The sequence below is a fragment of the Chiloscyllium punctatum genome, chromosome 3 (assembly GCF_047496795.1).
Source record: "Chiloscyllium punctatum isolate Juve2018m chromosome 3, sChiPun1.3, whole genome shotgun sequence".
Classification (NCBI taxonomy): Eukaryota; Metazoa; Chordata; class Chondrichthyes; order Orectolobiformes; family Hemiscylliidae; genus Chiloscyllium; species Chiloscyllium punctatum.
Genome location: NC_092741.1, coordinates 46,465,653 through 46,483,456, shown reverse-complemented (window position 1 = coordinate 46,483,456; position 17,804 = coordinate 46,465,653). Strand labels below are relative to the sequence as shown.

The window sequence follows — 17,804 nt, the reverse complement described above, 5'->3', positions numbered from 1 at the left end:
ACTGCTTCCTAACATCTCTCCTGAGCACTGTGGTCCTAATTCTCAGACTATGTCCCTTCTAGAACCCTTGACAGTGGAAATAATTTTAAAATAATTTAACTTTATCTGTCTTTTCCTGTTCATATCTGATGAGACTTCGAGCAGATCAACCTTTAACCTTCTAAATTATAGAGAGAATAGGCCTCTCCTCATTAGTGAACCCCTGAAATCCAGATATCATTGGGCTTAATGGCTATTTTCTACTTCTAAGATAGTGCTGCCTGAATTGTTTTTAATTTAAAAAATCAAACAAAGCCCAACCCTTTGAATGACTGCTTCCAAATCTGGAAGATTACAATCTTACACTATTCAAACATTTTTACTATTTTTGACAGAAACGTAACTAATTTAGTTTGTTGGTTAATATTTGCCAGAGAACGTTATGAGTTATTTGTTCAAATAAGTACACAACTGCTAATATCCTTGCTACATGTGACAAGTTATTTAATTGAAATGCTCAATGATTTCACAGTGGCAGAACAATTAGAACATTGAAGCATACCATAAAATTGATTTTCCATTAAAACATTGCACAATAAATGGAAATATAATAAGAGATGGAAGCTCCACAAATAGACAAAATGCTATAGGATTACAGGAATTGTTGGGAGGCGGCAATGGCATAATGATAATATCATTGGACCTGGATGTCATATGGGATATCATGCTAATTCTTTGGAGACACAGACTCAAATCCACTATGGCACCTGGTGTAATTTAGACTCATTTACTCAAATCTGTTATGAAACTAATGATTATGAAGCTATACATTATCATAAAAACCCATTGGGTTCACTAACATACTTCTGGCTTCTGATCTACATATGACTCACAGCCATGCTATTGATTGATAACTACCTTCTGAATGGTCTAGCAAGTCACTTAGTTCACGGTCAATGCAGGGCAACAAATTCCAGTTACACCCATAAACCAAGAAAGAATTCATGAGTAAACAACACTTTTACAAGTAGAATTACATTAGGAAGGAAAACCTGCACTTATATTAGTCCCTTTCACAGTTGAGACATTCTAATTGCTTACAGCCAATTAAGAAATAAATGGTATCATTGTTGCACAGTAAGAAAGACACTATTAGCTAAAAACAATATTAGGAAAACAGTCAGTTGATCAGAAAACAAGCATTCAGACGTAAGTAAAGTAAAAATGAAGCATAACTGCACAAATATAGGTTTATATATCAATAAGTAAATTCTAATGATTTAAGATTAGAAACTAACAGCCTAACAGAATTGACACGAATTTCTATTGTTAGGAATATGCAAGGGCCACTGTCTAGTGACAGTGCTACTGTTCTACCTGCGCTTACCTGTATTACCATTTCAAATGAATATAGCTTGGCTGGTGATTCAATTATGTCCATTGCTCGATTAAAGTTGCGATAGATACTTTGATCAACCTATGACACACTCATGAACCTGGGCTCTCTGGCCCAGAGGTATGATACTACCACTATGCCACAAGGGCCCTTATGTAATATAAGTATAATTAGTAAAATAAATATAAATATATAAATCATGAATTCAAAAAGAATAAGTGTTCAACTAATAAACAAGCAATCCAAGGATACTGAGATAGCAGCTACTTGATTGATATGTTCCAGAGATCCTTATGTAGCTTTGGACAGTAAATACAGTTCCAATATTCTAACAAACACAGGAACTATACTAAAATCTAAAGAAACAAAATGCTTATGGCATTTTAAGAAAATTGAATATTTAAAATCAAATATACTTTATTGTCACAATAGAGGCCATAAATGAAAATTTAAAGGCAGCATAGATATCTCAAAGAGTAGTGAGCATGGTTTTGGAAGTGATACAATTTGGAAGTCGTACAAATCTATTGAAATTCTTTGAGATGGTAACTGAACTTGTGGAAAAGATCATCTTGCAGCTACTTGGATCCTTGAAAGGTGCTTTCAGACGTAAAAGATTAAGAATCATGGGAAAGAAGACACATTATTTGGATAGATTCAGAACTGCTTAGCATAGAAGACATATTGGAATGTGAAAAATGTTCCACTGGGGGAATAATGGAATAAACTAGATTTTACGCCAACCGCAACACACAAATAATGTTGAAAATCATAGTCTAATATTTTCTAGTACCTGATAAACAATCAAGTTGGCTTCACAACGAAAAATGAGAATTAAAGATTTGTCTAATATTCAAGAGGTAAAAGAAAATAATTTGAAGTGTAAAGTTTGTATTCCATGTGCAGATGTATGTTGATCACCTTACCTTTGTGCCAGCTTTCTCCATATTCTCCTCCGCCTCTGATATTAGCAACAGCCAAAATACCACCCAGATGCCTCACAAAAATAAGCCTTGAAACACTGTAAAAGTTTAAAAGAAATGTCTTGTACGATAATATGAAGCGTTATTTTGAGAATTGATAGTTACATAAAAGCCATTCAACAAAATTTAATTTTAAAAAAAATTTGACAAATATTTTGCAAAAAAAATTCGGAAAAGGAAACGTAACTCAAACCATAAATGGCTATATTAAAGTTACGATCGCTGTTGAACAGAGAGTCCAAAACAAAACTGTTTAACCTGATTCCCTGATAGTTATTTAGGTTGCAATGACATGCTGTATGGATTATAAGCTTTACATTTGATTCCAAATCTGCCAGCACACTGTCTAAGTCCAAACATTATTTGAACATCTGACTTCGAAGCTGAGGAAAAACCGGAGAAACTCAAGACACTTTTAACCTTAAAATAATCACTGAAAAAGTCTCAATCAAAAAACTAAATTAGACAAATAAGGTAAACTTAGAGCCTTTGGCGTTGATCTTTAAGACCATAAGATATAGGAGTGGAAGTAAGGCCATTCAGCCCATCGAGTCCACTTCGCCATTTAATCATGGCTGATGGGCATTTCAACTCCACTTAGCACTTAATTCCTTGTGACATCAAGAATTTATCAATCTCTGCCTTGAAGACATTTAGCGTTCCGGCTCCACTGCACTCCACGGCAATGAATTCCACAGGCCCACCACACTCTGGCTGAAGAAATGTCTCCGCATTTTTGTTCTGAATTGAACCCCTCTAATTTTAAGGCTGTGCCCACGGGTCCTAGTCTCCCCGCCTAACGGAAACAATTTCTTAGCGTCCACCCTTTCCAAGCCATTGTCATTGTCTACAGGAATAATGCCAGAACACTGGAGGATAGCAAATGTGGTTCCCCTGTTCAAGAAGGGGAGTAGAGACAATCCTGGTAATTATAGACCAATGAGCCTTACTTCAGTTGTTGGTAAAGTGTTGGAAAAGGTTTTAAGAGATAGGATTTGATTAGGGATAGTCAGCACAGTTTTGTGAAGGGTAGGTCATGCCTCACAAATCTTACTGAGTTCTTTGAGAAGGTGACCAAACAGGTAGATGAGAGTAAACCGGTTCATGTGGTGTATGTGGATTTCAGCAAGGCGTTCGATAAGGTTCCTCACAGTAGGCTATTGTACAAAATGCGGAGGAATGGGATTGTGGGAGATATAGCAGTTTGGATCAGCAATTGGCTTGCTGAAAGAAGACAGAGGGTGGTGGTCGATGGGAAATGTTCATCCTGGAGTCCAGTTACCAGTGATGTGCCTCAAGGCTCGGTGTTAGGTCCACTGCTGTTCGTCATTTTTATAAACAACCTGGATGAGGGCGTAGAAGGGTGGGTTAGTAAATTTGCAGACGACACTAAGGTCGGTGGAGTTGTGGATAGTGATGAAGGATATTGTAGGTTACAGAGAGACATAGATAAGCTGCAGAGCTGGGCTGGGAGGTGGCAAATGGAGTTTAATGCGGACAAGTGTGAGGTGATTCACTTTGGTGGGAGTAACCGGAATGCAAAGTACTGGGCTAATGGTAAGATTCTTGGTAGTATAGATGAGCGGAGAGATCGCGATGTCCAGGTACACAGATCCTTGAAAGTTGCCACCCAGGTTGACAGGGTTGTTAAGAAGGCATACAGTGTTTTAGCTTTTATTAATAGAGGGATCGAGTTCCTGAACCATGAGGTTATGCTACAGCTGTACAAAACTCTAGTGCGGCCACACTTGGAGTATTGTGTACAGTTCTGGTCACCGCATTATCAGAAAGATGTGGAAGCTTTGGAAAGGGTGCAGAGGAGATTTACTAGGATGTTGCCTGGTATGGAGGGAAGGTCTTACGAGGAAAGGCAGAGGGACTTGAGACGGTTTTCGTTAGAAAGAAGAAGGTTGAGAGGTGACTTAATAGAGACATATAAGATAATCAGAGGGTTAGATAGGGTGGACAGGGAGAGCATTTTTCCAAGAATGGTGATGGCGAGTACGAGGGCGCATAGCTTTAAATTGAGGGGTGATAGATATAGGACAGATGTCAGAGGTAGTTTCTTTACTCAGAGTGGTAAGGGTATGGAATGCTTTGCCTGCAACGGTAGTAGATTCGCCAATTTTAAGTACATTTAAGTCGTCATTGGACAAGCATATAGACGAACATGGAGTAGTGTAGATGGGCTTCAGATTGGTATGACAGGTCGGCGCAACATTGAGGGCCGAAGGGCCTGTACTGCGCTATAATGTTCTATTACGTCTTGGCATGCCAAGTAATGAGAACAAGGTTGTGTGGGGTATATGTTACATACGGTGAAAAGATAATTTAGGCCAGATCCCAGGAATAACTTTTTTAAAAATACAGAATAATCAACAGTTCAAATAATCTTCTGGGTCAGTTTACAGATTCACTCAAGGCTGAGTAAGATGATGCAATGGGAAGAAACACATGTCAACATTTTCTAGAAGTATGGATGACTGGCCTGGCTTGAATGAATTTGCATGTATCTTGTGAAGAATGAACAAAGTACTTAAACACCAGCACGCATTTAGAATATCCTGTAAATCAAGCTTTTCAAGAGAAGGGAGAGAAATACTTAGAAAAAAATTGAAACAACTTTCTAATCTTTAACTGGAATCATATGACAACATCATTAATTAACACTTTCTTTCAAACACAAAAGTATCAAATTTGCATTATTTCACGAACAAATCATAAAACAATTATTGCATGCATATCAAAGGAATTGTGTTAATCAAAATGCACCTTGACTTTCTATCGATAGTATAATATGGAAGAAATATTTCTGCACAAGGAAGTGCTATGCAGTCTTTTGGTGTTATTCCTAAGGGACAGAATTGACAGCTGGAGAATATCACTGATGCTCATATCACAAACTTTTAATAAGTTTCTCGAAAGACGATAGAATTTTTAAACGACCGTATATTTGTCGACTAAAATCAATGTTTATAATAACTTTACATATACACATAGTGCATGCATATATTCCTGAGAATATTTGCATTTATTTTTGTTCATAAAGGAAAACTTAATTTCAATGAACACATGACAGGAAATATGCAAGTACTGATAAGAAATCAAGTATAGTCTTTATAGTACTACGTGGGCGGCACGGTGGCACAGTGGTTAGCACTGCTGCCTCACAGTGCCAGAGACCCGGGTTCAATTCCCGCCTCAGGTGACTGACTACGTGGAGCTTGCACGTTCTCCCCGTGTCTGCGTGGGTTTCCTCCGGGTGCTCCGGTTTCCTCCCACAGTCCAAAGATGTGCAGGTCAGGTAAATTGGCTATGCTAAATTGCCCGTAGTGTTAGGTAAGGGGTAAATGCAGGGGTATGGGTGGGTTGCGCTTCAGCGGGGCGATGTGGACTTGTTGGGCCGAAGGGCCTGTTTCCACACTGTAAGTAATCTAATCTAATCTATATAAAATATACAGTCCAATAACTTTAAAATGTTAGTAAAGTCTGAGTTATTCACAGAAGTGCCACAAGAAACTTTTTATAGCTAACCTTAATTATAGTGTCAATGCCTGGATTATTCTTTCATTTATTTGTGTTGAAACTTTCACCAAAATCAAAAGATTATTGATTCAAACCTCACTTTAGTCCTCGAATACATAATCCAGGTTGACACTTCTTTGGAAAAGTAGTAATGTGAAAGGTGCTGATTTTTTTGGATGGCAAATTAAACTGAGACCATACCATCTATTTGGTGGGGCAACAAGCTGTTAACAGTGCACTTTTGAAGAGGAGGATTTTTCCTCATGACCACTCTAAACTTTCTGCCACTTCGATTGAATCTATCACCCCTCATTCTTGAACCCTCTGCCAAAGGAAACAGGTTCTTCGGTCTACTAGACGGCTATCTTTACCCCTCACAATTTCATACTTCAATGATGTCACTCCTTGGCCTTCTCTGTTCCAAGGAAAATAACCCCAACCTCTCCAATCTCTCCTTGTGAGACTGCTGGCATATTATGCTGTGTATACTCAAACTAGCATTTGAATAATGGATAGATTTGGAATCACGTAACTAATCTAGAAACACTTTCTGTCACAGAAATACAAATTCAGTAAAGATTCTGTAATCAAGTGAAATTAGTTCTCTTGGTTTTTCACCACAGTTCAGCCTTTAACTTGAGCAAACCCACCAGCACTACCTAGGCTAACTAGGAGAACATAAAACAGCTAATTCCACATCAGGTTACAGCAATATTTTTATTTAATCCATGGGCAAAAATGTATTTGTAATATTAAATTAGATTTTTTTTATTCATTCATTAAATGTGGGAGTCACTGCCCGGCCAGCATTTATTAACTACCCTCTGGCCAATTAGGGTTTGGTAAGCATCAATCACATTGTTGTGGGTCTGAAGTCACACGCAGGCCAGACCAGGTAGGGACGGCAATTTCTTTTCCTCTTGGACATTAGTGACGTACACTTTGTTTTGCAAAGGAGTGTCCTTAGATGCATTAATGCAACACAAATATCTGGCATAGTCCTAAAAATGTACCAACAGTGTTCACCAAAACTGTAGTAAGAATATACAGAACAGAAAAAAAATTCTGTTAAATTTGCTTTAAAATAAAACAGTAGATACTGCAACACTTCATTTTTTAGAGTGCCCTAGATATAGGAGTCGTTCCTCTGGATTGGAAAATTGCATGTATCACTCCACCTTTTAAAAAGAATGAAAGAGGAAAACAGAGAATTACAGACAAGTTAGCCTAACATCTGTGGTGGGGAAATTGCCTGGATTCTATCATCAAGGGTGGAGTAATTGAACACCTCAGGGATAATCCGTGTGAATTCATCGCAGCTGAATAACAAACATCATTGAACTTTTTGAAGAGGTGATTGAGGTAGTGGTAGGGGATGTTATTCATATAGACTTTCAGAAGGCATCTGATAAAGTACCACAAAAGAGATGTTAACTAAGGTAGAAGCCCATGAATTACTTACATAGCTGGAAAATTGGCTAAGTGGCATGTGACAGAAACTAGGGAAGATTGGTAAGATGTGACCAGTGGTATCCCTTAATGATATGTGTCAGGCCTTCAACTGTTAACATTATTTATTAATGCCTTGGATAATGGCATATAAAGTCGAATCTCCAAATTTGCTGATGACACAAAGTTAGATAGCATTGTACACAGAGTGGATGATTGCAATAAAATTACAAAGATATGTTGATAGACTAGGTGAATGGGCAAAACTGTGGAGATGGAGTTGAAAGCAAGCATGCATGCATGAGGATATCCTGTTTTAACTGATAAAGTATCGGTCAGGGTACTTTCTAGATGCTATGCAATTAAATACAGTGGATGTCTGAGAAGACTTGGGGTTTAGACACACAGATCTTTAAAAATAACATGAACAGGTGCAGAAAATAATCAAGAAATTTAATGGCATGCTGGCCTTTATATTTACAGGACTGGAGTATAAGGATACAGAGGTTATACTGTATTAAGCAAAACCCTGATTAGACCCCAATTGGAGTACTGTGAGCAGATCTGAGCACCTTGTTTTACAAAGAATATATTGGCTTCGGAGGGAGTACGATGTAGATTTACAAGAATGATAACTGGACTTCAAGGGTTATGTTACGAGGAGAGATTACACAAAATCAGCCTGTTTTCTCTCGAATTCAAAAGGTTAAGAGGTGAGCTGAACAAAATCTTCAAGATATTCACAGGAAAAGACAGATTGATAAAAAGATAAACATTTCCACTAGTTGGAGATTCTAGAAGTAGGAGCATAGTCTAGGAATTAGGCCAGACCATTCAGGAGCAATGTTAGAAAGCAGTTCTACACACAAAGGGTGACAGATGTTTGGAACTCATCCACGAACAACAGTGGATATCAGATCAGCTCGAGAAATAATTTATGAAACAAAGGTAATATGGGACATGTGCCAAAGACAGGTATATGGAGTTAGACCACAGATCAGCCACGATCTCACTAACTGGAGGAAAAAGCTGGAGGGGACGGATGACCTACTCGTTCCGATGCCTGCAAAAGGTTCAGATCAAAGAACAAGTTTGAAGGACATAACGTTAATGAAGTCAAACAGTGTGGCACTGGAAAAGCACAGCAGGTCAGGCAGCAATCGGGGAGGAGGTCATCAACACTTTGGGCATAAGTCCTTCATCAGGAATGTAGGGATGGGGGCAAGAGATAAATAGAAGGGGGATGGGGCTGGGGGAGAAAATAGCTTGGGGTGATATGTAGAAGCAGGTGGGGGAAATGGTGATAGGTCAGAGCGGAGGGTCAAGTGGATGGGTGGGAAGGAAGATAGACAGGTGGGACAGTTCAAGAAGGCAGTGCAGAGTTAGATGATTGGATCTGGGATGAGGTGGGGGGAGAGGAAATGAGGAAACTGTTGAAATCGACGTTGATGCCGTGTGGTTGGAGGGTCCCAATGCAGAAGGTGAGGCGTTCTTCCTCCAAGGGTCAGGTGGCTAGAATTTGGCGGCCCAGGACTTGCATGTCCTTGGCAGAGTGGAAGGGGGAGTTGAAGTGGTTGGTCACAGGGTGGTGGGGTTGTTTGGTGCGTTTGTCCCAGAAATGTTCTTGAAAACTTTCCACGAGTTGGCAAGTTGTAGAGGAGACCATATCGAGAGTAAAGGCCCAGTAGATGAGGTGAACTCATTTTCAACAAAACCATCTATCATTGATTATCTTTTGCAGAGCTAGATGCTCAAATAATTTTGTTTCGAAGTATTAAGTCCAAGCATTTATTCAGAACAGATATTAGAACATAGAACGGTACAGCACAGAGCCCACGATGTTGTGCCAACCACTGATCCTCATGTATGCACCCTCAAATTTCTGTGACCATATGCATGTCCAGTAGTCTCTTAAATGTCCCCAGTGACCCTGCCTCCACAACTGCTGCTGGCAACGCATTCCATGCTCTCACAACTCTCTGCGTAAAGAACCCGCCTCTGACATCCCCTCTATACTTTCCGCCAAACAGATTAAAACTATGACCCCTCATGCTAACAATTTCTGCCCTGGGAAAAAGTTTCTGACTATCAACTCTATCTATGCCTCTCATTATCTTGTACACCTCAATTAAGTCCCCTCGCTTCCTTATTTTTTCCAATGAAAAAAGTCCGAGCTCAGTTCAACCTCTCTTCATAAGATAAGCCCTCCATTCCAGGCAGCATCCTGGTAAACCTTCTCTGAACCCTCTCCAAAGCATCCACATCTTTCCTATAATAGGGCAACCAGAACTGGACACAGTATTCCAAGTGCAGTCTAACCAAAGTTTTATAGAGCTGAAACAAGATCTCATGGCTCTTAAACTCAATCCCCCCTGTTAATGAAAGCCAAAACACCATATGCTTTCTTAACAACCCTGTCCACTTGGGTGGCAATTTTAAGGGATCTATGTACCTGCACACCAAGATCCCGCTGTTCCTCCACACTGCCAAGAATCCTGTCTTTAATCCTGTACTCAACTTTCAAGTTCGACCTTCCAAAATGCATCACCTCTCATTTATCCAGGTTGACCTCCATCTGCCACCTCTCAGCCCATCTCTGCATCCTGTCAATGTCACGCTGCAGCCTACAACAGTCCTCTATACTGTCAACGACACTTCCAACCTTTGTGTCGTCTGCAAACTTGCTAACCCATCCTTCAATCTGCTCATCCAAGTCACTAATAAACATTACAAACAATAGAGGCCCAAGGACAGAGCCCTGAGGAACACCACTCACCACAGACTTCCAGGCAGAATATTTTTCTTCTACTGCCACTCGTTGTCTTCTGTTGGCCAGCCAATTCTGTATCCAGACAGCTATGTTCCCCTGAATCCCATTCCTCCTGACCTTCTGAATGAGCCTACCATGGGGAACCTTATCAAGTGCTTTGCTGAAGTCCATATACACCACATCCACAGCTCTACCCTCATCAACGTTTCTAGTCGCATCCTCAAAGAACTCGATAAGGTTTGTGAGGCATGATCTGCCCCTCACAAAGCCGTGTTGACTGCATTTAATCAAGCCATGCTCTTCCAGATGGTCATAAATCCTATTCCTCAGAATCCTTTCTAACACCTTGCAGACGACAGACGTGAGACTTACTGGTCTGTAATTGCCAGGGATTTCCCTATTTCCTTTCTTGAAGAGAGGAATTACATTTGCCTCTCTCCAGTCCTCAGATACGACTCCAGTGGAGAGCGAGGATGAAAAGATCTTCGCAAGTGGCAAAGCAATTGCATTTCTCATTTCCCAAAGCAGCCGAGGACAAATCTGGTCCGGGCCTGGCGACTTGTCAATCTTAATGTTTGACAAAATTTTCAGCACATCAGCTTCCTCTATCTCTATCCATTTCAGCATACACACCTGCTCTTCAAAGGCTTCATTCACTACAAAGTTTGTTTCTTTCGTAAAGACAGACAGAAGCAAAAAAACTCATTTAGGACTTCCCCTATCTCCTCATTCTCCACACACAAATTCCCTATGCTATCCCTGATCAGCCCTACTCTTTCTTTGACCATTCTCTTATTCCTCACGTAAGTGTAAAATGCCTTTGTGTTCTCCCTAATCCGTTCTGCCAAGCCTTTCTCGTGCCCCCTCCTGGCTCTCCTCAGACCATTTTTAAGCTCCTTCCTCGCCTGCCTGTAATCCTGTAGAGCTGAGCTTGACCCTAGCTTCCTCCACCTTACGTAAGCTACCTTTTTCCTTTTGACAAGAAACTCCACCGCTCTCGTCATCCAAGGTTCCTTTATCTTACCACTTCTTGCCTGTCTCAGAGAGACCTATTTATTCATCACTTGCAATAACTGTCCTTAAACAGTCTCCACATGTCTATAGTGCCTTTACCATGGACCAATTGCTCCCAATCCATGCTTCCTAACTCATGTCTAATCGCATCATAGTTTCCTCTTCCCCAATTAAATATCCTCCCATTTTGCCTAATCCTCTCCTTCTCCATAGCTATGTAGAATGTGAGGCAGTTGTGGTCACTATCACCAAAATGCTCTCCCACCACAAGATCTGATACCTGCCCCGGCTCGTTTCCCAGCACCAAGTCTGGAATGGCCTCCCCCCTCATCGGCCTGTCAACATACTGAGTTAGGAAACCCTCCTGAACACACCTTACAAAAACAGCTCCATTCAAATCTTCTGCTCGAAGGAGGTTCCAATCAATATTGGGAAAGTTAAAGTCACCCATTACGACAACCCTACTATGTCCACTCTTTTCCAAAATCTGCCGACCTATGCTTTCTTCCATCTCCCTGCTGCTATTGGGGGGCCTGTAGTAAACCCCTAAAGAGGTGACTGCTCCCTTGCTGTTCCTAATTTCCACCCATACTGACTTGGTAGGCAGATCTTCCTCGACAATGGAAGCTTCTGTAGCTGTGATACCCTCTCTGATTAGTAGTGCTACACCCCCTCCTCTTTTTTCCCCCCACTCCCTATTCTTTTTAAATGCTCTAAACCCTGGAACATCCAGCAACCATTCCTGCCCCTGAGAAACCCATGTCTCTGTCATGGCCACAACATCATAGCACCAGGTACTGATTCATGCTCTAAGTTCGTCACTTTTATTCCTGATACTCCTTGCGTTAAAGCAAACACACTTTAACTGATATATTGGTTCCTTGCCAGGAAAATCCTTCCCACTAGCTGGTCTACCGCTTGCTATTGCCTTATTTGCATCAACTCTCACCTCCAGTATATAGCTCAGGTTCCCACCCCCCTGCCGTACTAGTTTAAACCCTCTCGAACTACTCGAGCAAACCTTCCACCCAGGACATTGGTCCCCTTCCAGTTCAGATGAACCCGTCCTTCTTGTACAGGTCCCACCTTCCCCAGAAGGCATCCCAATTATCTACATATCTGAAGCCCACCCTCCTACACCAGCTGCGCAGCCACGTATTAAGCTGCGTCCGCTCCCTGTTCCTCGCCTCGCTATCTCGTGGCACCGGTAGTAAACTAGAGTACACTACTCTGTTCATCCTGCTTTGCAGCTTCCATTCTAACTCCCTGATATCACTTTTTATATCTTCGATCCTTTTCCTGGCTATATCATTAGTGCCAATATGTAACAAGATTTCTGGCTGTTCGCCCTCTCTTTTTAGAACCTTATACACCCGATCGGAGACGTCCTGGACCCTGGCACCAGGGAGGCAACATACCTTCCGGGAATCTCGATCCTGATGACAAAATCTCCTGTTGATTCTCCTAACTATTGAATCCCCTACCAGGAGTACTTTTCTATTCTGTCCCCTTCCCTTCTTTGCCACAGTGTCAGGCTCAGTGCCAGAGAACTGACTGCTATGGCTTTCCTCTGGCAGGTCATCCTCCCAGCAGTATCCAAAACGGTATACTTATTGTTGAGGGGAATGTCCACAGGGGATCTCTGCACTGTCTGACTGTCCCCTTTCCTCACCCTAACTGTAACCCATTTATCCTTGTCCTGAGCCTTAGGAGTGACCAACTCCCGGTAACTCCTCTCAATTACCCCCTCAGCCTCCCGAATGATCCGTAGTTCATCCAGCGCCAGCTCCAATTCCCTAACACTGTTTTCAAGGAGCTGGAGTTGGATGCACTACCCACAGATGTAGCCAGGGGAGATGTGTGCCATGTCTTCCAACTGCCACATTCTGCAGGAGGAGCAAGCAACTGCCCTAGCATCCATACCCGACTTATCTGAACACCCACTCAGTACTAAAGTAGAAAGCTTAGTTCAAGTTGCTATAAAATCAATAACAAACTTATATTCAATAGAGGAAGTTTAGAATGAAAGAGCACAAGAAATAGGAAAAGGAAGTGACTCTATGGCCTGTTTAGCCTGTACAGCCACTAAATACAAACATGGTTGTTTTGGGAGTTCAAATGCTCTGTTTCGCCCAATCACCATATCCCTTAATTCTCAGAAATCAGAAATCTCTCCAGCTCATTCTAAAAGGTGCAAAACGTTGAAGTGTTTACAACCCTGCGGGTAGAGAATTTCAAAGACTCTCAACCTTTTAAGTCAGAGTGGTGGGAGATGGTAAATATTCAGCCTGGAGCCCAGTTACAAGTGGAGTTCCACAGGGATCAGTTCTGGGTCCTCTGCTATTTGTAATTTTTATTAATGACTTGGAAGAGGGAGTCGAAGGGTGGGTCAGTAAATTTGCAGATGATACGAAGATAGGTGGAGTTGTGGATAGTGAGGAGGGCTGTTGTCAGCTGCAAAGGGACTTAGATATGATGCAGAGCTGGGCTGAGGAGTGGCAGATGGAGTTCAACCCTGTCAAGTGTGAGGTTGTCCATTTTGGAAGGACAAATAAGAATCAGAATACAGGGTTAACGGTAGGGTTCTTAGTAAGGTGGAGGAGCAGAGGAATCTTGGGGTCTATGTACATAGATCTTTGAAAGTTGCCACTCAGGTGGATAGAGCTTGTAAGGCGGCCTATGGTGTATTAGCGTTCATTAGCAGAGAGACTGAATTCAAGAGTCGTGAAGTGATGTTGCAGCTGTACAGCACCTTGGTTAGGCCACATTTGGAGTACTGTGTGTAGTTCTGGTCACCTCACTTTATGAAAGATGTGGAAGCTTTGGAGAAGGTGCAGAGAAGATTTACCAGGATGTTGCTTGGAATGGAGAATAGGTCGTACGAGGATAGGTTGAGAGTGCTAGGCCTTTTCTCATTGGAACGGCGAAGGATGAGGGGTGACTTGATAGAGGTTTATAAGATGATCAGAGGAATAGATAGAGCAGACAGTCATAAACTTTGTCCCCCAGGTCCAACAGAGTGTTACAAGGTGACATAAATTTAGGGTGAAGGGTGGAAGGTATAGGGGGGGATGTCAGGGGTAGGTTCTTTACCCAGAGAGTGGTGGGGGCATGGAATGTGCTGCCTGTGGGAATGGCAGAGTCAGAATCATTGGTGACCTTTAAGCAGCAATTGGATAGGTACATGGATAGGTGCTTAAGCTAGGACAAATGTTCGGCACAACATCTTGGGCCGAAGGGCCTGTTCTGTGCTGTATTGTTCTATGTTCTATTGAGTGAGGTAATTTCTCATCTCAGTCCTAAATGATTGGGTGCTTATTTGAAGACTGTTCCATCCTGTTTTGCATTCCTCAACCAGGAGAACAAATTTAACGTATCTACCCTATCAAGCCTCTTCATAACCCTGTATGTTTCAAGTGAATCTTTGAAGTGCCAAACAATACAAGTCTTACATTCTTACACTATGCAATCTATAGTTATGTGGTTTACTTCTCCAAAGTATATGACTAGCATTGAATTTTACAAAGATGATTATGTTTTGAAATGTATCTTTAACTAAAAATAAAACAAATTCCAAATAAAACCACAGCTTGAAGTTGTGTTCTTGTGATCCTGTTGCCATGGGAGGGAAACTTAAATAGAAACTCAATGAAGTGTCGAGTGACAGTTTTAACACTTTCCCATAGTATCTCTCAGAAAAAGGGCAGCTGCTGTTTGAAATGCAGAAAGAAAGCAGTTATCGCTGTGGAAAAGGAGGATAGATGATTTTGAGTTAACAACTAAACAGGATGCATGAGAGAGTTTGGCTTTTGTTCAAAACGAAACAGAAGGGGCACTTGAATATTTAAGGAATAGGGAGTTGTGGTTTACCTCACGGTCTAATCAAAAAATTGGAATACTGGATGCTCAAATCTGGTGTGGATGGGGAGAAATTATTGGAAAGGATGCAGAAAAGATTTACAAGGATGTTACTGGGACTGTATTATAAGAGCCGCTGAGACCTTTTTCACTGGAGCGTAGGGGTTTGAGGGGTGGTCTTATAGAGGTTTAATAAAATCATGACAGGCATAGATAAGGTGAATAACAAAGGTCTTTAATCTAGGGTAGGGGAGTTCAAAACTAGAGGGCATAATTTTAAAGTGAGAGGGGAAAGATTTAAGAGAGACCTAAGGAGCAACTTTTCCCACACAGAGGACAGACTGTATATGAAATGAGCTGCCAGAGGAAGTGGTAGATGTCAGTATAGTTACAACATTTAATATAATTTGGACAGATACATGAATAGGAAAGCTTTAGAGGGATACAGGCCAAACACTGGCAAATGGACTAGTTTGGTTTGGGAAACTTGATCGGCATGAACGAGTTGGACTGAAGGATCTGTTTCCATGCTGCATGACTCCACTCTCTGCTAAAAGTCTGGGCGAGATTGTGGGCCAGCTGCTATAATATTAGCTGTCTGTCAAAAGTGTGATATTGAATAAGATATATAATCTAGTTGTGCAAGTTAGTTAAACTACTAAGGATCTTCTCTTTAATTTGATATATTGGTTACTTGTTTGGTCTACGTTGCTTTTAGTTTAATTAAGAAATGATATTTTTTGTTGCTTCTTTCTGCCATTCACTGGGAAAGTATTCAATTTTTTGTGTCTTTCTGGGAATCATAACCAGTATTGGCTAGCTTCTAGATCTTTTTATAGGGAGTTAAGAACTGGGAACAAAGTTTCTACCATTGCCTCTTGTTTTCATCATAACTTAAGACCATCTTAGTGTCCTGTGAAATCTTTATTTCTTGTTCCACTGGTATTTTTAGATTTAATTCCTTTTTCTGTGTTATATCACACACATCTTCCTCTCCATTTTCATTTCCACTATAGATGTTACAACTCCATTCAAACCTCATTTTCTCGAACTAGATTCTCCACTCAATTCCTTTGTTGTGAAATTTTCCATGCTGTTTTACTTTTATCATATTTCTTTAAAAATGCTCTTTTATTATCTTTAACCCCTCTTCACATCCTTTCTAACATTGAAGGACAATTACTTAACTTAATTTGTCATTCTGAGAGTATTATAGAGTAACTCCAGTTTACTTTTTAAACCCTTTTTTCAGTTTGAATTACAGTAAGTGAAAGCTAATCAATGAAAAGGATGACATAATTCCAGATGGAGACATCATTTGGGTAGAGATGAGAAATGATAACAAGGCACAAAATCACTTGTGGGAGTGGGGTACAGAGGAGCTGATTACTATTTAAATGGAGAAATACTGCAGAAAGGTGGAGCACAGAGATACTTAGGATCCTTGTGCATGAATCACAAAATGCTAGCAGCCAGTTTCAGTGGGTAATACAGAAAGCAAATGGATTGTTGGATTTTATTACAAAAGGAATAAAAATAGGGAAGTCTTGCTAAAAGTACACAAGACCACACAAGACAGACTATACCTTTACCTTAGCCCCTTTATCTAAGGAATGATATACAAGCAATGGAGACAGAGAGAAGATTTATGAGGTTGATCCTGGGTGTAGAGGGATTTTTCTGACGGGATCAGTTGGGGCCTGTACTCAGTAGAGTTTTAAAGAATGGAAGGAGACCTTATTGAAATATGAGAGATTCTCGGGGATTTTGAAAGGGTAGATGTGAAGAGAATCTAAGATCAGAGGCATAATTTCAGAGTAAGGGGCACCCATTTAACATAGAGGTCAGGAGGAACTTCTTCTCTTAGATGGTAGTAAATTTGTGGAACTCTCTTTGTGGTAGAGCAGTTGAGGGTTGAAAATGAAGGATACTCAAGGTTGAGACAGGTTTTTAATGAGTAAGAGAATCAAGGTTTACGGGAAAAAGGTAGGATGAGAGGATTATCAGATCAGCCATGGTGGAATAAACTTGATGGGCAAAATGGCCTAATTCTGCTCTTGTCTTATGCATGGACCATAATGGAAGAAATAATAGGAGCTCATCAGAAGATAGAATGCCAATAAGCGGTGAATGGGCCGGAAGGACAAATTTCATGTGGAGTGAGACACAGCCGAATGCGTATATGGTTAGAGGAATTTGAAGGCAGAGTGGGAATTCAGTGCAGAGAGAAGAGGTGCTTTTTCATTCATGGAGGTTATTTAAAAAAGTGTCCAGAACAGAGGATAGTGTGTAAGGGTAAAGTACTAACTTCAGGCATAGCAGGTGAGAGGACAGCAATCAGAAGGGAGACAGTCAATATAGGATTGCGGGTGTTGCACTTAATGCACACAGTATGCAAAACAAAGTAAATGCTTGTATAGACTGAAATAGCGCATACAATGTTGTGGGTATCAAAGACACTTGGCTGCAAGGGGATTAGAGTCGAGGTTGTGGTGCTGAAAAAGCACAGCAGGTCAGGCAGCATCCGAGGAGCAGGAGAATCAACGTTTCGGGAAGAGCTTATGCCCAAAACATCAACTGTCCCACTCCTCGGATACTGCTTGACCTGCTGTGCTTTTCCAGTACCACACTCTCGACTCTGATCTCCAGCATCTGCATTCCTAATTTTTTTCCTGCAAGGGGATCAGGGCTAGGATCAAAATATCCAAAATAAGTGCTCTATCGAAAAGATAGGCAGATGGGCAGAGGGCATGGGGTTGCCTTGTTAGCAAGAAAATAAATTAAATTGAGAGCAACAAGTGATGTAGAGTCAGAAGGCATAGAATAAAAT

The 17,804-nt window shown here is 40.9% G+C and overlaps 1 protein-coding gene across 4 annotated transcripts in view; it reads right to left on the bottom strand.

Moving 5' to 3' along the window:
• LOC140458371 (prolyl endopeptidase-like) overlaps nucleotides 1-17,804 on the bottom strand; it is a 173,843-nt gene that overhangs the window by 26,683 nt on the left and 129,356 nt on the right. For all 4 annotated transcript variants that reach the window (XM_072552818.1, XM_072552845.1, XM_072552838.1 and 1 more), the window contains one exon: nucleotides 2,302-2,396. In XM_072552818.1, the coding sequence (XP_072408919.1) occupies nucleotides 2,302-2,396 (95 nt within the window). The remainder of the gene's footprint in view (nucleotides 1-2,301; nucleotides 2,397-17,804) is intronic.